The sequence below is a fragment of the Phalacrocorax carbo genome, chromosome 16 (assembly GCF_963921805.1).
Source record: "Phalacrocorax carbo chromosome 16, bPhaCar2.1, whole genome shotgun sequence".
NCBI lineage: Eukaryota > Metazoa > Chordata > Aves > Suliformes > Phalacrocoracidae > Phalacrocorax > Phalacrocorax carbo.
Window position 1 is genome coordinate 11,799,895 of NC_087528.1, and position 24,812 is coordinate 11,824,706.

The 24,812-nt window shown below is 51.5% G+C and overlaps 2 protein-coding genes across 2 annotated transcripts; both read right to left on the reverse strand.

The window, feature by feature from the left end:
- Positions 1–938: 938 nt before the first annotated feature.
- On the reverse strand, positions 939–18,424 carry FBXW10B (F-box and WD repeat domain containing 10B). Its single transcript, XM_064467430.1, has 14 exons — positions 18,368–18,424; positions 14,633–14,726; positions 13,257–13,466; positions 13,030–13,157; positions 11,471–11,593; positions 10,771–10,880; positions 10,113–10,316; positions 8,993–9,114; positions 8,301–8,449; positions 7,210–7,352; positions 6,352–6,510; positions 5,274–5,473; positions 3,627–3,815; positions 939–2,071 (listed from the first exon to the last, which is right to left on the reverse strand). The coding sequence occupies exons 1-14, from the start codon at positions 18,422–18,424 to the stop codon at positions 1,188–1,190; spliced, it is 2,772 nt and encodes a 923-aa protein (XP_064323500.1). The 3' UTR covers positions 939–1,187.
- A 523-nt stretch (positions 18,425–18,947) lies between these two features.
- CYP2AF1 (cytochrome P450 2C5-like) lies at positions 18,948–24,075 on the reverse strand. The gene is given in 9 exon segments (NM_001302364.1): positions 18,948–19,524; positions 19,728–19,869; positions 20,550–20,737; positions 21,171–21,312; positions 21,417–21,593; positions 21,767–21,927; positions 22,613–22,762; positions 23,136–23,298; positions 23,810–24,075. Coding segments are annotated over 9 exon segments (1,491 nt in total). The 5' UTR covers positions 23,984–24,075; the 3' UTR covers positions 18,948–19,330.
- Between the last annotated feature and the right edge of the window lie 737 nt (positions 24,076–24,812).

Genomic DNA, 24,812 nt, shown 5'->3' on the forward strand with positions numbered 1-24,812 from the left:
CAAATCTGAATGACAGCAGTCCAGCTCCCACACCTTCACTAGGTTCTGGCTTCCTCCTACTTTTACATGGACACTTAGGTTTTATTACCTGTGCATTATTATTCTTTGGGGAACAACTATTGTTTTTCACTGTTAGCAAGGTCTGGCTTAATCACAGGGTTCAGAAGTTGAAGATGACATTCAAATAAGCAAACCAAAACTGATCACCACTCTACTGTGTGGGGAGTTTCACAGACTTTCATCTCAAACCAGAACTGCCGCTGAGAGGACCCCTGACGTGACCGCGGGCAGGAGCGTCCTGCCTCGAGCCTCTGAGGCTAGAGAGTGAGAGATTCCTGGCACGCTGACCCTGGTACTCAAAGCTGGACAACCGGAGAGGTTTTTGTCTTCCCAACTCAAGCCAATTGAAGTCCTGAGCGTTAGTGGAAATCAAGCACGTTTAGGCACTTTATCCGCAAAACCAGAGAAATGGAAACCATTGCCTTTATTTTTAATTTAATACAAAAAAAATTTTTAGCTGCTCCCCAGCTGGGTGGCCCCGGCATGTCCCGGGGCTGCTCCTCCCCAGGGCAGGACTTGGCACTGCCCCTCGCTGGACTTCGCCAGGTCTCTCTCAGCCCATTCTCCAGCCTCTCCAGGTCCCTCTGGGTGGCAGCGCGACCCTCGGGCGCATCAGCCACTGCTCCCAGCTGGGTGCCATCTGCCAGCTTGCTGAGGGCACACCTTGCCCCATCGTCCAGGCCGTTAATTAATGAACATGTTAAAATCAGACCCAGTATTGACCCATGGGCTACATGGCTAGTTAATGGCCTCCAACTAGACTTCATGCAACTGATCACCACCTGCTTTCAGTCCACACTTCTTCAGCTTATAAACTCCAACCAATCCACATCAACTCTAATAAGATTTTTTTATTATTCATACACAGTTGAGCCATATGTTGAGCTAAATTAGTGTCAAACAGTGCTGCGTCTGCAGTAACAGCAGGTCTGGCAAGATAAATCCAGGAGAGGACTCAGTCCATTCATTGCCTTGAGAAATAGCTGAATATACCAATAATAGCTCTTAGAAAAACTCACAGTGGAGATGTCTTTTATAGTTAGAAACCACAGGGATCTTGACATGGCAGACTCAGCTGGACACCAGAATCCTCGGATGCTGGCTGGTTGTTGGACTAAAGGATTATTTCAGATAAATGCATTAAGCCCAAGTTCAGGAGCAGCTGTTTTTCCCTCCCCAGTAAAAGAGTCTATAGGCAGGCCTTTAATTTTCCTTAACCAGGCCCTCTTGCGTGCTCTTTGCTGATCCTCCATGAGCTTTGTCTGGTGTGCCTGATACTGAGCTACAGTAGCCGCCTCATAAACCTCCTTCTGTCCTCCTGTCAGAAGCCTAAACCCGCTGTTGCTCCGGGAAGGGTCTGCAGCATACGGACAAAAAGGCTCTTTTCTCCTGGAAACCGCTTCATTTTTCATTCGTGCAATCATCACACACGTTGATTTGATCAGTTCAGAAGAAGCTGTAAAGGGATCGATAAGCTGAACCCCATCTTCAGGGAGAAGAATGACTTTATCATGACCACTGTGAGCTTTCTTTTCTCGCAGCAAACCACAGCAAGTCTTGGGACGTACAACAGAGGGAGCAGGAATGGAGGAATTCACAGTGGGTCCATGCAAAGAGTTTTTCAGCTTGAGCTGCAGCATTTTGGTTTCAAAGGGTATAGAAATCCTTTTCACAGTCAGAGAGTCACAGTGTGATCTTATATGTTGGAGCTGGACTGTCTGATCCTTTCTGCGTTGCAGAAAGGGGGGTTTGTGCGTTGGTACCTTTCCAGGGCGGCGCTGATGATGTTCACATGGATGTTCCCATGCTTCCCTGACCCTCGCAGTGTGCTTAATACTGGAGCTGACTGGGACTGCCTTGCAGGTGTTCTGCAGTGTGCTGACCGTTAGGAGGAACTTGTATGGGGACATGGGACAGCTTGGACCTCTTCTCTTTTCATGCTGCAAAGTGGCTTCTGCCCCATCAGGATGTTCAGGCGCACAGAGAGAAGGGCCGCGTTCAGATTTGCCATCTGTTTCCAAAAAATAAAACACAGTTGAAGTCACGGATAGTTTTTGCGATCGTTGTTGGCAGGGTGGTACTCTGAGGAGGACCAAGGACGGCTGCTGGATCGACAGCCATACGGACAGCCCACGTTTGTCCACAGAACAGGCAGCGTAGGAAGCCACAAGCCAATGGCGGCCATTTCAGTTTGCTCATTCTTGGCCTCACCAGCGACACTGCCAACCGAGACAGGATTCCCTCTGCTGTTAACCGAGAAACCTTCCTTGCCGTAGCCTGTACGGGTCAAACTAAAGTGAGATTCTGTGACACCCATTGTATTTGTGTGTGGATGGTTTGGTATCCACCTTGCTTGAAAGTATGGTTTCTAAAAGGAGTGAGGTTCCCCACCACCTCTTCCCATGCACCCCGTTCTTGTCCTACAGCTTGTGCTTTGGGAAAAGGCTTCAAGATAAGTCAGTTCCTGGTAGAAATCTTTGAAGTGGCCCACGCCTGAGAAGCACTTGGAACCATTTCTACTCAGAGCTGCTTTTGAACTGGAAATCATAAGACGTGCTTCATAGCCTGGCTTTGCTGCCTCGAGGGATGTCGGCAGCGACCTGTGCTGTATGACAGACACATCAGGATGGGCTGCGCGATTATGCCGTGACTAAGAGCTAGGTGGGGATTATGACACAGACTGTGTAAGACACTCAGTCCCATGGTCTTGCCATAGTGATTCATCTGTCGCTTTGCTTTGCAACATCATGCTGTTCGCGTGTCGTTGCTTTGCAATACAGTTCTGTTTTTCCAGACGGGTTAACTGAAACTTCAGCCCTCTGGAAATGTATTTCAGAGAACATTAAGTTACAGTGCAGAAAGGCAGAATGCAGCAAAACAAAGTAATTAAAATTACTGCTTGTTCCTCATTCTCAGAACCCAGAACCGCTTCACCTGCACATACGTGTGACCCTGCATCTTAGTTACAAACAGCAGGATTTTGGGGTTAGAGGCTTTCAATTGGTACAGCTCTTCTGAAGTAAGGTTTCAGAGTATGTCTTAAAGTTTAAGATCCCAACACATTCTGAATAACAATAAACTGCAAAAAATTAACTTGAGAAAAATGCCGTATGGCCACAGACTATGTCTGTGATCTCAGTACCGTCTCGTTTTCACATTTCAGGTCACCACGGCGCTGCTGGCTGAGACAATTTACATGTAATTTTTTTCAAACAGTTTTCTGAGTTACTGCTATTGGTTAAATAGCAACTACTTGAACAAATTTTGTGCGCGGTTCTCCTACACCTATTAAAGAAATCAAAAACCAGAATAAGGATACTGTAAAAAACCCCTAGATACCAGAGAACTAGGCTTTATAGCTAGAGCTGATCACTTGTCCTGTTTATTTGGTTGATCTAAAGCAGCTTCTCCAGCCATCACAGGCTCTGCAAGTGACCTCTTTTACCACTTTCATCCAGAATGAGCCCGGCTTGTAGAGATCCTTACCTTTGGTTTTGTCCACTCAGTTATCTCAGGTGCATTTGTTTGAAGATTTACTGTCCTGCCTAGCTGTGAAGAGTCCTTACCAGTGTCTGCTGGGATTCTTGCAGAATGCGCTCTTGCTGACTTTCCCGAGGCAGAGGCATGGGGTTGTTTGATGCCAGGAATGAAAAGCTTTTTCTGCTGCTCTGCCTGAATACGAAAAGCCTTTTCCATCTCGAGAACAGGCTGCTGTTCCTGGCAAGCTGCTGATTTCATCGTTTCATAGCAGAGAGCTAGAAAACAGAAGAAAAAGTCACCTCTAAACTTCACTGGTGTTAAACTTTTTTTTTATTAAGTAAAATCTTCATAACTGGTGGGATTTCAAGTCTTTGGTTACTGTTTTGCCTCTTATCACAGCTTCTAAAGGGCTAGGTATTAGAAATAATCCAAAGGAACTTGATTAGCAGAAGACCTCACAGAATTCAAAGATGACAGCAAATATTGATTTTTTTTAATTTAAGTACGTACACACAACCCATACTTTTTGCCATAAAATTAAAATATATTGCACTCCCTATTTGTCTCCTGCTTCTACAAACTGTAGATCTTTCACCAAACAGAGCTGCATCAAGGAGGTTAACGTCTGATGGCCTTAAAAGCATGAAAACTTTCTTAGCCCATGCGTTCATCTGCAATACACAGTTTGGTTGTAGAGCTGGAAGATTTGTGATACATGGATATTGAGGTGCTGGAGCGTGTCCAGAGAAGGGCAGCGGGGCTGGGGCAGGGTCTGGAGCACAAGTGTGCTGGGGGGCGGCTGAGGGGGCTGGGGGGGTTTAGCCTGGAGAAGAGGGGGCTGAGGGGAGCCCTTCTCGCTCTCTGCAGCTGCCTGAGAGGGGCTGGAGTGAGGGGGGGGCTGGTCTCTGCTCCCAAGTCACCAGTGATGGGATGAGAGGGAACGGCCTCAAGCTGCGTCAGGGCAGGTTTAGGTTGGAGATGAGGGAAAATGCCTTCCCTGCCAGAGCGGTCGGGCCCTGGCACAGGCTGCCCAGAGAGGTGGGGGAGTCACCGTCCCTGGGGGTGATCAAAACACATGTAGACGTGTCACTTCAGGGCATGGTTTAGGAGGCCTGGGGGTGTTGGGTTGGAGGTTGCACTTGATGATCCGAGAGGTCTTTTCCAACCTTAATAGAAAATAAAAAGAAGCCCACCCCAAGCTGCTGACTTAGAAAAAAAATAACATCACAATGTTACAATTTAAAAGGTGCCTGCTTATGTGCAATTGCATTTCCCAGTGATGGCAGATCCTGAATGCAGGTGTCCTATGACTTTCTAGAGTATTTTCTAATAAATAATTCAAGCACTGAATCAGTGGCATGTTTCTGTGCACACCAGCTGTAAGAATGTGAATAATACCACTGATTTCTCTATTACTCAGTTAGAAAGTGGCAGTGCCTGTCTTGACAAATGCGTTGAATTTATAACAAACCTTTCTAAACAGGTACAAAGGTTTTACAAAAGCCTGGAAATGAGAAAGCTATTGAAATGCAACAGCACATCTACCAGAGTGCACTTTAAAAAAAAGCAGAGAGTCTGTATAGCGATTCAGATGAAGGCAGTAGGTACTTGAAACTATTTCTAACTCATTTCAGAAAATGATGCTGCCATATTGCAGGGGCCGTGTGTACCTTGGGACGCTCCCCAGCCTTTCAGTGACTGGATCCAACGGGACAGCATGAGCTGGTCAGCACCTCGTGTCTCCAGAGCAGGTCGATGCATCTGGCTGAGGTCGCGGCGTTCCGACGGCTGAAGGTGGAGCGATGTTCTGCTTGCCGTCTCCTTGCGCTGTTTCTCCTTCCCCGCCATCTCTCGGTCAGCGTCTAAGGTATAGTCCCACCTGACATCCTCAAACTGGAGCATCAACAGACTAGTGGGTGAGTTGATCACCATCCTGGAGAAGGGAAGGGAAAGCTGGTGAAAGCACAGATACCATGAACACCCCGGTTAGTACCTAAGGGGCCCATTTGCCTCCGTGCAATACAAAACCCGAGGCGTTTAAGCAGATCCAAGATAACCATCACTTGTTTAAGGAAGCCGGAGCACTTAGTCCCATCAACCAGATGCTGTACATTTTAACTCATGCTCCGTATGTGTGGGGCTCTTTTCATTCAGCTCTGTGGCAAAATCAGTTTTAAAATAATTAGGCTGAATATTGCCAATGGTGGGCTGAGCTAGATCAGTGCAATGCCAAAAGAAGCTGGAGATACCATGTCGTTAGGGACGTGTAAACCTAAATTGGAGGGGTGTACTGGGTCTGGTTGGGATGGAGTTAGTTTTCTTCACAGCAGCCCTTATATTGCTGTATTTTAGAGTTGTGACCAAAACAGAATTGATAAGACACCACTCTTCTAGCTACTGCTATGGAGAAGCTGGGAACTACCTTTTGTTTAGGGAGGCAGAAGTGAAGGAACCGGGAAGGATTTTCTATGATTGGCTTTTGTAAGAAGACAGGTCAGGGAACAGGTAAGGGCTTTGTCAGACCTTGATTCTCCAACCTCTTAAGAAATTCGGGTCCTGAATGCAGATTTACAGTTGGGTCTGTATCTTAAGTTGTACAGAAACAGGAAATTTTGGACTGCTGAATAACTAAGCAAATCTATTTTCAGCCATTGTTAACAGAAACAAGTTATTGAAGCAGTCAATAAGCACTAGAGACCTTTAAAACTTACTTGTGAGAAGGGCACTAGAAGGAAAAATACACAGTTATTTCCATTACAATGTAAGCTACCTAATTTGTTTCAGTGGCTAATTGCAGCTGTTGTCACGGACCTGTTTTCTGCTACGTAAAAAGATGACACAGGGTCCCCTCTGCTGTTGCCCATCAACACTTTTAGGCAGCTTCCAGTCAGGTAGTTAAATATACGAATCTTTCCATCGGCGCAGCCGCTGATGACTCTCAGATAGAGGAACTCCAAAGACAGAACTTCCCTGAAAACACGACATGGCAGTGTTGGTACATTCATCATGCTTTCACAGGGAGACTTGATCAGCCACCTCACTGTCTTGGAGGAGATGCAAAGGTCTGCCTCCAACAACAGGCAAAACAAAGCAGCTCACTGAGATACAGAAAGGGCCTTCATAATCACTCCGTGTCCAAACAAACCAACCCAGTTCACCCTCAGAGCAGCCAGTGCGGTTATGGCCATCTGCTGCATTTTAAATTTCATTGTTATTGTCTAGGAAACAAAAAGGAAAACCATATGATGCTACAGTTTGCACAGTTCTAATAAGCAATTAAAGTATTAGAAAATAAGGTCGTACATAAATACTTATGTGGCTGTAACTCAGCCACATCTGACACAGACAGTATCTTTTCTTGACCAGGTGGCATGAAACCCTCTTGCGTATGGGTTGGGATCCTTGAAATATTGGACTATGCACTGTCAGTCTGAAGTCATCCTGGTTGGGGAGCACATGGCTGCCTATTTGCATTTTAGGTTGTTACAGGCCTTAACTGGTTGTGGCCACGTAGTGCCTGACATAGTTTTAAAGATTAAGATTGTTGAAGGTGGGGATATTTCAGATCCTAAGACATAATTAAGGCATTTTGTGTTTCTATAAGGGAGACATTGTCTTTACAGGTTTAGTGGACTGTTGAATACAACTCGAAACACATCCGATTCCTACTTTGGGTGGCGGAAAGCTATCAGGCATCTCTTGAGGTTTCCCAGCATGCTCCATCCCAGGGCGTATCCATCAGTGCTTCCTGTGATGAGGTGCCACTGATCAAAGGACAAGCACTTAACGGGGCCTTGGTGCCCCTCTAATGTCTGCAAGGTAAGAGAGGTGTGACGCTGTCAGCAATCTGGATGTAAATATGCCAAGATATCTTATGGCATTCACCATACCATCCTCATATACTATGTTGTAGTTTTATCAAGTATTATTATAATATACCAATGCACCCTATAGATCACTGTGTTAGTTTTATAGTCACTTACAAGAAATATTCTGGGCTTGTTGCTGATGATAAGCTACTGGCATGGAATTAACATCCATTTTCCACCTTAATTACATGCGCTAAATAGACGTTACCACACCGAGACCTTTGTCATCTGTGGAACGTTCAGCCAGGAGAGAAGAGAGCAGAGAAGAAGAGACTGTAGCGGAAAGGGCAATCGCAAACGTTGCCCAGCCAGAGCTGGGCTATCTTGCATCTGAGATGCACCTCAATTTGCAACTCTCTTCCCCACAGGTGGAAAGAGCTTCACTCCTCTCAGATGTGGACTAATACTAATTCTGGACACCTGCCAAGGTAATTAGCAGACTCTGGCTTCAATCTTTAAATTGCAGAGCGGCTATCCAGCTGCTTCAGCTTTATAAACTGTTAGTGGTTCTGAGAGCGAGTTCCATATTTTAGGCTAATAGATGATACCTCCAACCCAAGAGGTGTTAGTCGGGCCCTTCCACCCTCTTCCCAGGGTCTGAATGTTTCTACAGGAGCAGAAATGAATGTATCTACAGGGAACAAGTGATGATGGGGATTAGGCAAGGCAAATCAAACCCTGGGTCAAAATTGACAGTCGTTTGCAAATCAGTTTTTTTATTATTTGCTTACAAATAATTTTGCAATTTCTTGTATTAGTTTAGACTTATTTCAGGTTTGGGGCTTTTTTTTTTTTTAGAAAGTCTTTGGCAAAAGCAAAAAGCTATGATGAACTAGCACAGAAGACTTTTGACCATTTAACACAAAATTATCCACTTAAGAAGAAACTTACTTTGATCAGGGTGCCTGTAGCAGCACACCAGACTTTCACCAGCCCTCGGTCACACCCACTGACAACACGGCTGCCATCCATTTTAACTACCCAAACAACGCTGTTGTGTTTCAGGGTCTTGAGACATTTTCCGCTCGCCAGGTTCCACACTATTAAGGAGAAACATTAAAAATACATGTGCTGCAATGATAAATTTTGCTGAGTACAACATAAATTAAAGAATACTGTTGGAATTACGTTGCACCTTGTACCTGCAGCTCTGCATGGAGCCAAGTGTTGACTTAAAAAGTACAATTGCATGGCAAAATTTTAAACGCAAAGTCCAGACAATAGCCCATCTTTTTCATCCTTAGTCTGTAAGCTAATAGGGAAACCTCTGGCAAAGCTGGAAGTTGATACCACTTTCCCAAGAGTTTGTCAGGCCCTGTAGTGACAAAGCCATTAAAATGGAACAAAAACAGAAATAATGAGAATTTATTCAACGGCACAGAGACCTTGTGTGTGCATGTGTCCATAGCTGAGGCTGTTCTGGAAGCAAAAAATGTGAGACGCTAAAATTCACCCTCTGATTTCTAGACTTACTTTCATGCTCACACTCTGCACGTGTCACGTTCATCCCAGCTCCCAAGTACTCTGCCCATTGCTCCCTACTGTTTGCCTTTGCTGGGGAAGCTGCTCGTCTTGGCTCTCACCTTTCACCATCCCATCTCTGGCTCCTGACACAAACTGTTCTTCATGTAAATCCAAGCAGGTGATTGTCCCACGGTGACCGTTAAAGATTTTCATACAAGCACCGCTGTATATATTCCAGCATCTACAAAGGATGGACAGAAAAGGGAATAGAGTGATTAACTTGGTGGCTTATTCACCTGATTCATCATTTCCTACTTAACAGGCCCAGCTCTTCTCCTATACACACTAGGTTAAAATCGGGGGTCATTCCACAAAGGCATCAGAGGATTTGGAACTATCCAGTCAGGCTTAGTATTAAAGTTTTACCCATACACTTTGTTCTTCTACCGCCGAACTGCCTGGAAACATGTGGCTGGATTTAACCTTTGGCATAGGTACCTTCAATTAACCTTAAAATGTCGAACTTTACAGATAAGGTTGTTTCTTTACTGAGCGGTGCCAAGATGACGATTTCTGTTGACTTTATCTAGAGAACTCAAGCCTGCCCTTAAACAAACAGCCCTTTTGGAGTGGGAAGAGCAGGGAGGACAGAGCCTGAGTCGGTATAAACTCCTTTTTTTTGTTAAAAGCTGCCCTTCATAATGGCTCTATTGCCATACCAGAGCCAGACAACCTGCTGTTTAGCTTTCCACCCCTCATCATGATACTTTTGAGATTTAGTGATAAATAAGATGCAAGAGCTGACCATCTGCACGCCTTGTTTCAGGGTGCCGTACCTGGAAGGGAGCAGCTCTACAGCAGGTACCAGAGTGTTGAGCCTGCTTAGCACAACAGGCCTTCTAAAATGTCACGGAGAAACCCAGCCTCCCTGAACCTTAGCAAGGCCAGAATCTCACTGCAAGTGCCTACGGGAAACATATCTGGTGTTTTAAGATGCTGTAGGAAAACCTGTGTATCACTTATCTTCCTATTTTATCATTCAGTACTGGGTGAAACTGAGAAACAGCAGGTGACCTATGTGAGTAGGGAATGTGTTTCCTTACCTACTTTCCTTCATTACTCTAATGAAAATTACAGGAAGGAGGATTCCTAAAGATTGGGGTGGAAGGATTAAAGTTTCATTATTCCTGGATGTGCCCAGGAGCTGGTATCCCAGGGCCCAGTCCCTGTGCTGCTCACCTGATGCTCAGATCAAAGCTTGCGCTGAGAACGAACCCTTTCTTCTCATTGAGGAACAGTGCTTTGATGCTCCCAGCATGGCCAGAAAGCAGAGGTGCCACTTCTTTCATTCCCGACACACCAAGAAGCCTCACTTTTCGGTCTGCAGAGCCAATGGCTACCAAGTTTCCACCACTGTAATGGATTATTCTGCTTCGGTCTAATCTGGATAAGGAACAGTGACTGACATGAGCTTTAGCCCGCTGACAAGGTACAACAGGTCGTGAGACTGCGACAGGCATTTCTCTGACACTTAATGGTCCTCACTGAGCAATCTGATGGGCAACACGCCTAAGCAGCGGAATCCTTTGCAGGCCACCACAGCCAAGGTCCCTAGCTCTGCACAGCACTTTTGTGTCTGGAGGGTAAGCTTAAGGAGGGGAGAGGGCTCCTCCAGGCTCCATATCCCTTGCGATACCCTGTGGATCACCAACCCTTACGTCTTTAACAATAGCCTACCTTCGTGTCTTTATAAATAACTGGATTTGACACTAAGGTTTTCTTAACACTGATGCTGAGAGACCCTTCTGCAGCCATACGTTCCCATGGAAGGATTGCAAGGAACAGGACAGGTTTTTGGAAGCCCCTGTTTGGCCCTAGAGCCGGGCAGTCTACTCACTGGTCTGTGAGGACACGAATATTGTAGGAGCCACAGAAGACATTTCTCTCTTCCAACCGAATCATGTCAGTTTGAAGATCATGATAGGCTGCCTGTAGGTTGTCTTCCTCCTCCCGATGGAAAGAGAAAGAGGGAAATATAAGTCAGGGAGGGGGGAAAGAGAAAGAGGGAAATACAAGTCAGGGAGGGGGGAATGCAGCATTATTCCATAGCATTAAATGTATCAGCTTGGTCCCTACTATAGCGATGAGATCAACAGAGACAGAAGGTGCTGGTAAGGAACACCCAGAGTGCAGGAACTTCCCAGTTAGGGCAGAAATGAGGGTTGTTCCCGTGCCATGGTCTGTGGCAAAAATGGAAGACCTGACAGCTGCACCCTTTATTCTTTGGAAAAAGGGCCATGTCCTCGTGATGCTGCCCAGCCTTGCCAGCACCTCTGGCCTCACGGCTGTTCATGCGACTGGGGGGGCACAGTAGGCCCAGGCAGGAGCCCAGGGATGCAGGCTCCCTGCCACGCAAGAAGGGGCTGAGCAAGCATTGGTCCTAATGGATTGCTCACAAGGGTGCAAGCAAGAAGCAGGAGTGGGAGAAGAGCAAAGCAACCCTGAATTCAGTCCTGTCTTCCAAGACCACCGTGCCCTCCTTCCTCCCGAAATGCTGAAATGCAGGATCCATGGAAGGCAAACAGCTTCCAACATACCTTTGTTTTACCCCCCAGGTTGTGGTCTTTCACTTCAATGACATCTCCCTCTTCATTTAACTGCGGAATTGTCACATTGACTGTTTTAGCATAGTTTGAAACCGCTCCTCTAGGGCACAACCTCTGGAATAAACCAGCAGAGGCAACACAGTCACTGCAGAGCGCACGCGCACAAAGGATGCTGCTCGCATGTTGGTGCTTCAGCAGCTCCATGGGGTGCTGAAGTTACGTGCGAAGCTGAGCTGCGCACACTGGCTTTCTGTTGTTGTTTAAGAGACCTGGCTTGCATTTGCCACTTTGTTGGTATAAGACTTAACTTCTTGTGAGAAATAATTGCTTTTTTTTCCTCCAAACTCTAGTCTTAAGCTTTTAATAAGCTGCAAAACTTTTCCATTTCAACAGGAAAAAAATTTCAAAGCGCATCTCATCTTTGGTGAGCGCTCAGGTGACCCACTGAGATAAGAGGCTTTCAAACGTCTTTATCAATATCTAAGATTCATTTTTCCTATGTGAAACCTTCCATTAAGCCTCCTTTGAATGCTCAGCACAGAGCTGAGATTTCCATGCTCTCTTCACAAATCAAAGCATGCCAAGACTCCTAACTATCTCTTTGGGGTTTTACCTTTATACTTAGCTTGTCTATATCTGTGCCTATGGCAGGTCTGTACTAACCAGGACAAGCCTTTCCTAGACGTTCTGCTTTACTGTGTCCCAACTCCCAGCTCTGACTTCTCACAAAGAAACCCAGCATTCCCATCCCCCTGTGTGGAGCAAATAAAGCTCGTTGTTCCAGCTGCCTCAGGGAACCACTGTAGCTCTGCCCAATTTCCTCTGGCTCCTGGAAGTCCAGTATTTGCATTTGTGACCAAATGCTGTTTTCATAGAATCATTAAGGTTGGAAAAGACCTCTGGGATCATCAACTCCAACCGCCAACCCAACACCCCCAGGCCTCCTAAACCATGCCCTGAAGTGACACATCTACAGGGTTTTTGGACACCTCCAGGGACGGTGACTCCCCCACCTCTCTGGGCAGCCTGTGCCAGGGCCTGACCCCTCTGGCAGGGAAGGCATTTTCCCTAATACCCAACCTAAACCTCCCCTGACGCAGCCTGAGGCCATTCCCTCTCGTCCTGTCACTGGTGACTTGGGAGCAGAGACCAGCCCCCCCCTCACTCCAGCCCCTCTCAGGCAGCTGCAGAGAGCGAGAAGGGCTCCCCTCAGCCCCCTCTTCTCCAGGCTAAACCCCCCCAGCCCCCTCAGCCGCCCCCCAGCACACTTGTGCTCCAGACCCTGCCCCAGCTTCTTGATTATAAGAATGTTTTGATCCATTTTTAGAGTTGCAGGCTCTGTAAAGGTCAGTAAAGACTACTTTGTTGTGCTCACCTGTGCCCGTATAAACATCTAACCTGGCTTAGCTCTGCGGATGGAGGAAGAAAGAACGGAGCGAAGCTGGGAGGTGGCCTCCAGTAAAGGCACCTCCGTCTAATGGCTTGGGCGGTAGCAGAAAAACACTCTCTTTTTAAAGTGCATAATGGTGACAGAAGCCCGGACATCATACCTGCAAATACAGGATCTTCTCCTGTACTACGCTTTGACACAGACGTTCCCTCTTGACTTCTTTGGCCAGAAAAGCCCAGCATGTACTCACGGCAGCACATGCGTTGAGGGATTTCTGATTCAAAAGCCCTGGGGAATTAAAGGGACAGATTGGCAAACCCCTAGACCCACTAGAGACCATTCCCTGCCCCTACGGGAAGCCGCTTCGGGAGATCAGGGCAGCTTTACCCAGGATGTACATGGACAGGTGAGGTGGCAGGCAGCGAATGAAGTCCTTGGACTGGTTGACATTAGAGGGTGACTGGAGCGGTGCAGGGACCGCAGTGACATCCTGATCGGCTGAGGACATGGCAGGCGAGTTGTCCTCTGCAGCGGGACCCTCCTGGAGGAGGCACTCGGTGTCCTGGGGCCAGGAGCACATTGCTGCTGGACGACCACCTAGAAGACAGGGGAATCCACGGTCCTGCACGTGCTTGAGCTTCAGTGGCTATTAGCGGTACTGTTGTTAGCAACGCACTGCAGGAGTTGGGTGGTCTTAGGCTGACTCCCCTGCTAATCCCTTCGCTACTGCACCATTCAAAGGAGAATGCTGAAGACCCTCAGGGCCTTGCAGGACAGTTCACACCAGCGGGGTCTGAGGGCAAGAGGAGGACAACTCTTCCCGCTCACCGCTGCCCCGAAGGGTGGCGAGGGCTTTTCACAGCTGGGAAGTTCAGGTGATCCGAGGGGCCACGGGCGACCGTGGGTGAGCTTGGTGGGGACGCCGTGTGACAGTTTTCTCTTTACAAACACAAGGTACTTGACCTCCTCCAGCTCTGTGTACAGCAATCACCAGCATGGGCGGGTGGCTGGCCCAGACCCTGAGGGGGAATACATAAACCACCCCATGCCAAGGATATAGCACCTCTTTCCTGAAAAGAACGGAAAACCTTCTCTTCCTTTAGCCATTAGATTTTCTTCAGTAAAAATATGACTTGGGTTATGAGGTTACAGAAGGAAAGAAAGGGGGACAAATTTCTCTGTTGTCCCCGAGATCACGGAAGGGCAAACACAGCTAATGCCCTTCTCGCGTTAGTGGGTTCTGCTGGTGTCCGCGTACGCCTCTAGCATCTTTGCCAAACTTCAGCCGCCCCCACGGTGTAAGGCTTTCCTTCCTTTTAGGTGCGCCACCAGCCACAGTGCTATGCTTTGGAGTTCAGGTTGTGCTGATGGAAGACCTTACAGTGGCAGAACAACATCTCGATCGGCAGAAGGGAAGACGCTGTCTTTCCTCCCTTCGCTAAGAGCATGCTGTCTGCACCCCGGCAACCCTGGGAAGCGACTCGGAGCGAAGACAAGCGTCTGTTGAAGGGCATCGCCTCCTCTCGCACGGCACTCTGAACTTTCCAGCTAACTATTGCCATGGTCTGCCATGGTTTTACCTCAGAACGACCGAGAAGAGAACTGCTCCTAGGCAGTGCCAGCTGTTAGCGCCCTGCTATGAAGCACCATAGACATTTTTCCCCCCAGGATTAAATACTCGGGTAGTGGTACCCATCATACTAAGCTGGCCAGTTCTTACAGGTGAGGTTTTACTTTTAAGAGCTGCAGAAGTGCTCGCAGACCATAGTGGAAGTCGAGTCCGGGCACTGGGCTGAGGACAGCTGTCTCCTCTGAAGCTGCTTGGGAATTCAGCAGATGATCCATCCACGTCTTCCTCTGGAAGAATTTAGCAAAGGGTCAAACCTTAGAGTGGGCATCTCAGGGCTGAATTAGGGGATTGCAGTAGTTAGAATAGTATATTAAGTATCTAATAAATAAATTATGCTATGTTATATATTCTATCCCTTCTAGCTAGCAGAATTAATCCCTTCAGCACTTTCTTTAGTATCGTTTTCATTACTTAAAATATTCAACTCACAACCACCGCTCCTGAGATGCATTGCCCAGAAGAATTCACGAGGAAGTTTTTTCATTACGCTGTTGTCAGCTATACTCCATTAGAAGCTCTGTTCCTCTTCCCTTTAACGATCACCTCTCTTGCGGGGTTCCTGCAGGCTGGTGCACACACACGGGCTGGCACCGAGGCAGAGCTGGCCCTGGGAGGCTGATGCTGGGTCTGGACAAAGCTGCCGGGTCCGAGTCCTATCTGGCCCCGTCTCTGGCTGCCAGAACACCCCATTCCCTCACGGCCTGTGCTCGCCCCAGCTTTGCCCACTCGTTTCCTACAGCTGGAAGGATCAGAGGCCTAAACGATACCAGATTTGCAGTATTAACCAGAAGGTTAATAGCACAAGGCGAATAAAGCTACAGTTAACGGTTATGCTGGCTGGGTGGTTTCTTTCAGCAGTTACCCTTTGCACCGCCTGCATGGGGAATTTTGCCATGTGCAATAAAATACCTGCCGGAGAGGGGAACAGCCAGAGCAGGAGCATCAGGAGCTGCTGCAGGTGGCCGAAAGGAACCTGGGTAATGTTACCTCGACCTGAGCATCACCCCTGCACAGCAGCGCTTGTACCCGAGGCAGCTCTGGCAGCCTGGGCTTTCCCCTGCCTGCGGGCTGGCCAGAGCATGGCCAGCAAAGCTCAGAGGCAGATCTTGGTCTCCGGGGCAGCCGGAGGGTGACTCCACATTCCCCAGGGACATGAGATATGCTCACAAACAGCTGATAATATCAGCCCTACCGCTCTGCAAACAAAAGCTCATTCCCCAGGCCAGCAAGAACACCGGCAAGGGCTGCGTGCGGTTCCTCTCCACCACCGGCCCTGCACGAAGGGTGCTGTCAAAGGCCACGCACCCTGCTCGGGGCTGACACCCGCCTGCCTGGTGCACAGTGACCTCCAGTTCGTGGTAACCCCGGCCACCTTGCAGGTCTCAGCTGGGGGAAACCGGGAGGATTTTTGGAGCTCAAGGGAGCCTGAGCATCCGCCTTCCCCACGCCGACACCCTCAAAAGGCACCGAAGGGAAATCCACCGCGGCTTCGGCGCCCCGGGCATCAAACCCCGCAGGCCTGACTGCCCTACGCGGGGAGTTTTTGGTCCCCTGTTTCCCGCCTGATAAAGAGCAGATGAAGCATCCCCCGAAGACCTGCTCCGTGTCCCCGCATCCCCCGAAGACCTGCTCCGTGTCCCCGCATCCCCACGCCCGGGCGCAGACACCCGTGTCCCTGGCACAGCCGGCGCTGCCCGGGGCGGCCCCTGCCCCGGCCCCGGGGACCCCCGAGCCCCGGCCCCGCTTACCTGCCCTCCCCCCTCCCTGCGCCGCCCGCCCATCCCCGCCGCGTCGGGGCTGCTAGGAGACACCGGCTACCGTAAACCTCCGGCCGCCCTGCCGTATTGCTGCTAATAGCCGCGCGCGCAGGGCGGCGCCGGCGCAGGGCCCCCGCGGCGCAGGCCGGCTGGGGAGCAAAGCGGAGGGGGGGGCAGCGGGAGCAGCGCTGCCCTTTGGATGCCGCAGGGCTCGGTTGTTAGACTCGGAAGCCCAAAGGCAATAAATGTAAGCCGGACAGTGCTGATCCAGGGGATGTTTGGGAAGGGATTGTGCAATTGCAAAGATGCTTCACAATCAGCTTGTTTCAGTCAAACGCACATTTTTACTCAGTTTCCTGAGTCCCAAGCTTCCCCAGGTTGAAAAAAAGACCTCCTTTAGCATCTAATGAGTGAAAAATGCATGTAGAATAAGAGTAAATGTTGGTTCATCCATCACTTAGGAGAAGGTAGGAGGATTAACTAGGTCATAAAACCCCAAACCCTTCTGACAAGAAGAGAGAGCGTTGCAGACAAGCCCGGGTTGGAAAGCAGCAGAACGGGCAGGGAACAATAAACCCGTGCCCCCCTCATCCCGTGCAGAGACACAAGGGCATTGGGGCAGCAGGGCCGCGTCCCTGGGTCTCGCTCTGTGCACGGCGGGTTTGGGGCTCTCCCTGTGCCCGTTTGGGTCTTTCACTTGCAGGCAGGAGTGGAAAAAGCGCTGGATGGGAACACGACGCTCTGCCCTGCGGAGGCTTCGGTGCTGCCGGTGCAGTGGTTTCAAGCACGCTGTGCGAAGCCGGCAGCCCTGCAGGCTCGGGCACCCAGGCCGCCGTCCCACGCACAACCCCATGTGGGATTTTAATGCAACCCTTTGGCAGAGAAAAGCAGAGAAAAGCAGGGCTCCAGTCTCAGCCATTCTTCTCCGCTGCAGGGTTGTTTTCCTGCTACAAAGAGCAAATTCACCCCTGCTCACCAGTTCCAAACCCTGCTATGGGCTGCCTCTGTGTGCTTGCTTATTAAATTAAGCCATAGCTTGGAGCTCCCCTCTGCAGAGGTTGCAGCCCCTCACAGAGATGCACTTCACTCCCTATGCCCAAAGAAGCTCCTCTCACCTCCCTTCCTAGGTACCAGGTGGTATCGAGGAAATAATCTTTCCTTGCAAGGTGGTCCATTTGGGATGGCAGCACCCACCACGGAGAAACCGCTGTCCCAGGGTGAAAAAAACTCTGAACACCTCCGCTTTCTCCTCCAGGAGGGCTCTGGAGGGCTCTCCGCAGGGCAGGCTCCCTGCCACCCGCCTCTCCATGCTTGCAAGGAGGTACAAGCACCCCAACAAGGCAACACCCACCAAAACCATCCCTGAGATCCCCATATAACCCCCATTGCCTCCCCGCCTCTGGCCCCGGCCTTCACAGAGACCCCAAGCCCCGCCGCTGAGACAACACCCGCTGAGACAAGCCTAACGCCCCTGCGCAGGGGGGACCGGCGGGCCGGGAGCACGTCCCACGCTGCCAGCTCCTCTCAGGGAACCCCCAGAGTTACTTTACCAGCTGCACACGAGTACACAGAGCTGTTTGCTAGAGGTAAATATTGCTGTGAAGGGCCTCAGAGCAGCTCAGTCCAGCAGCTGAGATAGCAAGCTGGGTATTACTTTTTTTTAATCTCCTTTACCATCCCACATAGTCCTCCTGAGCTACAGCTCTTCTGTGCTGCGGCTCAGCCCTTTCACTGGAAACCTGTGCTTCTCCAGCTCAAACCATTTTGCCACTGCTGGAGCTCGGGTGGCTCTGCCCATCCCTGGGGCAGGGCTGCCTGCCCGGGGAGCCCTCCCCACGGCCAGAGCCATGGCAGTTCGTGTTTTGAAACAAGCAATAAATTCCTGAGATGTGTAAGATTCATTAGAAGATTAAAGCCGCGGAGGCAAATCAGCTAAACCAAACGGAATGTTTTCCTGGCTCAAGCTGTCCTGGGACGCACAAAAACCTGGGAAAGATGAAGATACCCCGGGAACAGACGTGGAGCTGAAGTCCTGCGCCTGGGCGGTTTGCACTGGGTAGAGCTGGACGCAGTGGGAAGCATACTGGCTGTGCAGGCAGTGTGTCCCACACCTGCCCGCCGGCGTAGGAGGAGCCCAGGCCGTTGCTGAGGCCAGGCAGGGTGGGCATGTGTCTGTGTCATTTTTCCTTGCACAGGTAGCTAACGAAAAAACCCTTTAAAGTCCCAATGTTTTGGAATAAAGGCTGGAGTGTGCCTGGGGTCTAGCAAGGAAATCCCTCTTCATGCGGGGGGGTTAAAGCAGTGCAAGCACAGAGGCATATTGAGCACCCCGAGAAGGCAGCAGTGACTTTGGTGGCAAAATCCTTCTCACTTCCCAAGCACAGCACCCCTCTCCTACAGCACAGTTCCCCCTGCGCATCGTCTTTTCACGTTTTGGTGGCCTAAAGGTTGTTCCCAAGGGTTCCTTCCCCGTGCAGTGGGATGCGGGATGGGAGCGAGTGCGGTTTGCAGCGCCGCAGGCTCCTTGTAATGCGGGAGGGTACAGAGGGGGGTCAAAGCAGGGAAGCAGAAGTATCAGGCGCTCGTCACCTGGCTGTGGCTGGCTCACACACCACCTGTGAGGGCAGGGAAGCCTGAGCATCACCGCCCTTACGACAAGAGGCACCGTGAGTGTCCTTATAAACACCAGCATCCAGTCACAATGGGGATTTTTATTGCAGAAGCGCGATTAATCTCTCACCAAAGTGAGGGAGCGCCCAGCTCAGCCCGGGGAGAGTCACAGGCAGCCCTGCCACAAGGAGCTGGAGGCTCAGTCAGAGCATATAGATATGGGGGGAGGAAAACCAGTGCTGTCTTCCTCATGTTACTGGGATGTGGAGGGGAAGGGTTGGGAGCAGGTTGCCCGGGGAGCTGGTGGCAGAGATGCCCGGCAGTTCTCTGAGGAGAAGCTCGAAGCTCAAAGCGACCCTCCTGCTTGGTGGCTGCTGCCGTAGCATTCACGGTCGCGTGGCTTGCTGTCATTTCAGAAGCGAAGGCGCCTGGAAGAGCCCTTCCTTCTCCCCGCTGGTCTCGGCTTAAGAGGACACTGGACGCGGAATAGCAAAGAATTTGCCCGGTATCGCCCTCTTCTCTATCTCGAACCACAGGGAGAATAAATCCATCTCCTTGTACTTGCTGGCGAGATGGAAGGTGAAGCTCTGCAGCAGCGTGGTGAGGAAAAGGAAGAGCTCGATGCGGGCCAGCGCCTCTCCTGGGCACACCCGCTTCCCTGGGGGCACAGAAAGGGGACGGTGAGCAAGGGGGGATGGCTTCAGCCAGTGTTTGGGGGGAAAAAAGGGCATAAAAGGATAGCGAGAAGGCTCATTTCAGGGCATAACGTTGGCGCCAGCTGATACTCGAGCCGGCGGTCCCCGGGGCGCAGCCGCTGCAGGCAGGTGCCGGCAAAGGCGCTGTGCAGGGCTGAGCACTGACCTGCCGAGAAAGCCATGAAGGCTTCGCGCTTCCTGAACTCGCTTTTCTCATCCAAGAAGTGGCCCGGGTGGATTTCTTTGGGGTTCTCCCACTGGGTTGGATCCATATGCACGGAAGCAAATACCGGAATAACAGTTGTGTCCTGCAGGAGAGAGGGAGCGGGGGGGACAACATCGGTGTCACGGCACGGGGCTCTGCTGAGCTGAATGAGCAAGTGAGGAGCAGCTGGGGGGCGCAGGGGGAGGCTGGGTGCACACCCCGATGCCTGTGGGGAGGCAGCCCGGAGCGATGGCTCTGGGCCAGGCACGGACAACTACCGAGGTTTCCACTGTCCCCATGGTCCTGCCAGTCTCTGTGCAGCTCCTGAGACAGAAATTATGGAGTTATTCCTATTGATTTATGTTAAAACCCCTCTTGCTGCGCAAAGTCCCAAGGAAGGAGGTGTTCCTTCAAGGTGGGTGCTGTACAAAATGCTTGAGGTAGAACCTGGACCGGTGACCATCCCCAGGTCTGCCGAGGAGGTGGGGGCTGGCTTGGCCCCGCGCCGGGGCGAGCTCAGGCTCCCAGCCCCAGCAAGCCTGGTGGAAAGAGGTGTTTTCCAGGACAGGCAAGGGACACAGGCGTGTGGGCAGAACTGGCGGCAGCATTCATGTCCCTCTGCTCTGCTAAAAGGTTATCGACATCTACCCCCACTGAGGATTGGGAAAGACCCAGGACCTTCAGGAGCGAACAAACAGTCCAGGGGCAAAGGTGAATCTCATTCAAGCCCTGCTGCCACCCCTCCCCTTGGGGACACAGAGAGTCCAGGGCCACGACGCCTACCTTGGGAATGGTGTGGCCCCTGAACACGACGTCCTGTGTTGTCATCCGCGGGAAGTTCTCAACACGGGTCTTCTGGAAGCGCTGCAGCTCATGGATCACCGCGTTGCTGTATGGCATCCTCAGCTTGTCCTCCGTGCTGGGAGCGCGGCCGGTGCCCACCACCGCGTCAATCTCCTCTTGGATCTTGGCTGGGGAAAAGGCAGGCGTGGAGCTGTGGTGCTTGCTGTGCGGAGCCACCCCCGTGATTTCTCACTGCCCTCCATGGGCACCTGTCCTAGAGCCTAAGGATGACCTCGCAGAGAGGGACCAACCCAGTGTAACCCCTCGTAGAGACCAGAAATAGGGCCTCTGTCCGCATACCTTCCCGGGTCAGGCAGGTTAAGGCATCTCTCATGGGCCAGTCCGGGGCCATCGGCACAGGCAGGGATGGGGAGAAGGGAGCACGTACCCGAATCCCTCTGGCCTGTGTGTATCTCGGTCTAAAGGCTCTCACCCTTGGGTGACCCATGCAGGATGATTGTGGTCTCCCCCAAAGAGGGACCCTACAGGGCTGGGACTCTGCGCCTTTGCTGCACCGTGACTTCCTCAGCACAAAGAGCAGTCACATTTTGCTGCCCTTACCTTGAATATGGGGGTATTTTGCCAGGATCAAGAGGAAGAAGACCATGGTGTTGCTAGTGGTCACTGTCCCGGCACCAAAGAGGTTGAATACTGACATGACCAAGTCTTCGCTGCTGTACATGTTCTCCGGGCTGCTCTTGTCCTGCAAGGGTGCAGTGGGGAGGGGACTCAGTATCATCTGGGTGATTTTCCAGGCTGCAGCCGGGTCTGGAGGGCAGCCCTCGCCCTGCTTTGCACCACCTCTACCTTCTCCGCTTTCATAAGGAAACAGTCGATGTAGTCCCGGGGGCAGCTGGGATCCAGCGTCAGCTTGTGAAGGTCAACTTTTTCTTGGATGTAGTCCTTCAGCTTCTCGCACTCGGCCAGGGCTTTCCTGTGTGGCCCCGGGAGGTGGTGTATGATGTTGGGGAAGGAGTTGTACACCTGTAGATGGAGAAGGCACAGGAGGGCTCAGGTGCCTGGATGGAGCCTCCCGCACCTTCCCTCGAAACCATGCTGTCCCATCAAAGCCAAGGAGTGACCCAAAGCCAAGGAGCATCCCTCGGCTGCCTGAGTGTGCCAGACATGTGGGCACTGAGCACAGCAAGGACTCCTACCAGGGCGATGGGGGAGAGGAAGAAGCTGGTGTAATTCCCGATCACGTTCAGTAGCTCCAGAAAGGCCGTGTCGTTGTAGCTGTAACGGCTCCCAAAGACAACGGAGCAGATCACGTTGGCAGCTGCGTGTCTGAACATTGTCAGCGGCTCAAAGGCGTTTCCTGCAGCCGCAGAAGAGGCAAGAAAGGCATCAAAAAGTCAACGGTTATTTATCTGCTTTGACACAGAAAATGCCCTTCCTCCCACTTGGAGCCCCTGTCCCTTGAGCTCTGAGCGCTGGCTGGGGCTGAGGCACCTCCAGGGGCGCTGGGCTCCTGCTGACTCGTCCCGGTGACCCGAGGGGCTGCAGAGCCCCTCCCTGCGGCGACCGGCCCCTCGCCAGTGCCGCACATCAGAGGCAGAGGAGCCACCGTACGACCAAGCCTCCATCTCCACTTATGTTCAGGAAGCCCCAGAAGAGGCGGTGGCACCGGCAGCAGCTCGGTTTTGTCAGAGAGGAGAACATCACCCTGATAACCCCTGTGTCACCAGAGCAGGATGTTTTTCTTGCGTTCTCAATGCCTTGCACTTTTCTATGTCTGTTCTTTGGGCATGAAACGTTCCTCTGTGGTCCCCACCACGTGCACCAGTTCAGGAGCAGGATCTCCCACCCTGGCCTTTAAGCCATGACTATATCATACCCCTGCAGCTCTCTCTGGGTGCGATGGAGCTAGGTCTAAGCCCTGTCTCTACAAGGATCATCCACACCAGCCATTGCAAACAGCTCTGGGGACCACATGTGTCCCATGAGGCTGTTGTGTGCCCTTCGCCTGCCCCGGGGGCCAGGGTGGACAGGCCTCAGGTCACCTTCGAGTTTTGCCAGCATCTTCACGAGGTGCTGGGCCTCCTGCTGCACCCGCTGCGACATGGAGCTCTTCCCCATCCCGAAGTCCCGCAGGGTGCTGAGCGTGAACCTCCGCAGCTCCCGCCACTTCTTCTCGTTGTTGGAGATGAAACCTGGGGGGAGGCAGTGGAGACCGCTCACCTGCCCACCCTGCCGCTCCTCCCCGGGAACAGGGGACCTGCTCTGAGCCTGGCTGAGGAGCAACAGGGCAATAAGCCAGGGAATGACCTTGCTGTGTCCACAGTGTCCTTGAAAGGCTGAGAATCTCTACAGAAACTCAGAAAAAAGCTGGAACTGGCCAATTGGAATTAATATTGTCCTTGGACAAGAGGCTTAATAGTTGGAGGGACTTGGAGAGTGGGAAATGGGTTTTTGAGGTCTTGGGTGTTGAGTCCTTCACCAGACATGAGCATGGCCAGCTGCAGCTGGGGACTTTCTGCTCACCCAGGAAGCAATAAAGTGCCTAGAAGAAATCCAGATGCCTACCGTAGTCTTTCGATAGCTGCATCAGAAGGGGTATTTCAGGTCTCCCTCCAAACTCCTCAGAGTGGCCCAGCAGAGCATCCCTCACCACTTCGTACCCACAGAGCACCACCACCGGCTTCAGCCCCAGCCAGATGGTGAAGATGGGGCCGTACGTGCTGCTCAGCTGTGGGAGGACAGAAAAGCTGCCGTGAATGAGGGTCCCGCACCCCAGTCATTAGTTTAACTTTAAAGCAGGTCTTGTGGCCACAGCGCTGGCAAATGCACGAGCAGGAAGCGCCTCCCCCGACACCGGTGTCCTTGCCCCGCTCCCACCCCAGCCCTGTCCCTGGGGGGTTTCTGGTTCCCCTGCTATTTTGGGGGTTCAAAGCATCATCTCCAGGAAGCATCTCTGGATGGCAGCAGTGCCGCAGCCTGGAGAGGGATTAGCGTCAGCACCATGGGTCCCTTACAGGAGGAGGAAGACTTCAATAGCAGTATTCATGGTGCTCCCAGCAGCAGGGATTTAGGCAATTCTGGCAGAGCAAGAGAAGAGGGAGGGAGCAAGAGAAAAGAAAGGTGGGAAAAGAGCCACCTGCACAGCTCCCCTTTTATTTTGACACGGGTCATTCCCGCTTTTGCTCCTGCTGCCGTGCTGGGGCTGGGAGTGGGTCCGGCACCACCAGCTCCTCTCTTACCTTCTCATAGGTCCTGTAGATGGGCAGGACATCCTTTTGCCATAGGTTGCCCAGAATGGGCCACGGGGCCGGTCCCGGAGGCAGCCGGTTTCTCTTCCTGTCTGTTCTCCAGACCAGGAACCACAAGATGGAGAGGAGGAGGGTAACGAGCACCCCGGCCAATGCAGCATCCATCCTCGCCCTGTGCCACCGAGGAGCGAAAAAATCAAGAAATTCCCCCTCCGGGGAGAAAATCACAACCGAGCAGTGAGCAGAGAGGAGCCAACGCCGGCTGCCTCTGCCCATCCTCGCCTCTATATAGGCACAGCCCTTCCCACACCCCGGGGTCGTGCCCTGCGTGTCCCCCCGCCGCTCCCCAGGAGGTCAGTGACATGTAAATGCAGGTTTGTCCCGTCCAAGCGCGTACCTGGCCCCGGCGTGTTGTAACACGGATCTCAAAGACCTGACACGGGGTGGTGGAAACATTGCAAAACCCTGCAGGCGTGCCGGGGGAGAGAGCGGCTCTGCTCTCCCCACGTTGCTGGGTCACTTTTTGCTTGGTGCTCCCTTTTGGTGGCACGCGACAGAAGGAGATGTCACCGTCCCGGCAAAACCTTGCGTGTCACCGACAGGTCATTGCTCGTCTTGTCGCTGCCGTGCTTACCAGTGCAGTGACCCAAGAGGGGATGTTCTTGTAAACAGAAACCGAGGGAGCCCAGGCTCGGGGCACGCACAGCTGGTCAGGTACATGTTGGGTTTAGGTTAGGTGATAATTTTCCATCAAACTCCTCTCTGATGGAAAATGGGCCGGTCCTGGGGAAAAAAAAAAAACAAACAACATTTTTTCTGCAATATTTTGGGGCTCTACTTGGGTTTTGGGGGAACATCAACCCAAGGTGTCACGGTTGTTGCAGGTGTGGTGTTAACACTTCCCCGGGCTCTCTGCCCCCCCTCAGGGCTCCCCTGATGCTTTTGAGCATCTTGCTCTGAGCACCAGCACATCTGGCTGCACAGAAGCACATCT

Bases quoted from the DNA above. Each gene is read 5' to 3' on its own strand.
- FBXW10B (XM_064467430.1), bottom strand. From the start codon at position 18,424: ATGCCCACCCTGCCTGGCCTCAGCAACGGCCTGGGCTCCTCCTACGCC. The intron at 8,450-8,992 runs GTGAGAGCCAAG...TCTCCTTAATAG, and splicing joins CAGAGATGGGATGGTGAAAG to TGTGGAACCTGGCGAGCGGA. The intron at 7,353-8,300 runs GTAAGTTTCTTC...CTTACCTTGCAG, and splicing joins CTACAGGCACCCTGATCAAA to ACATTAGAGGGGCACCAAGG.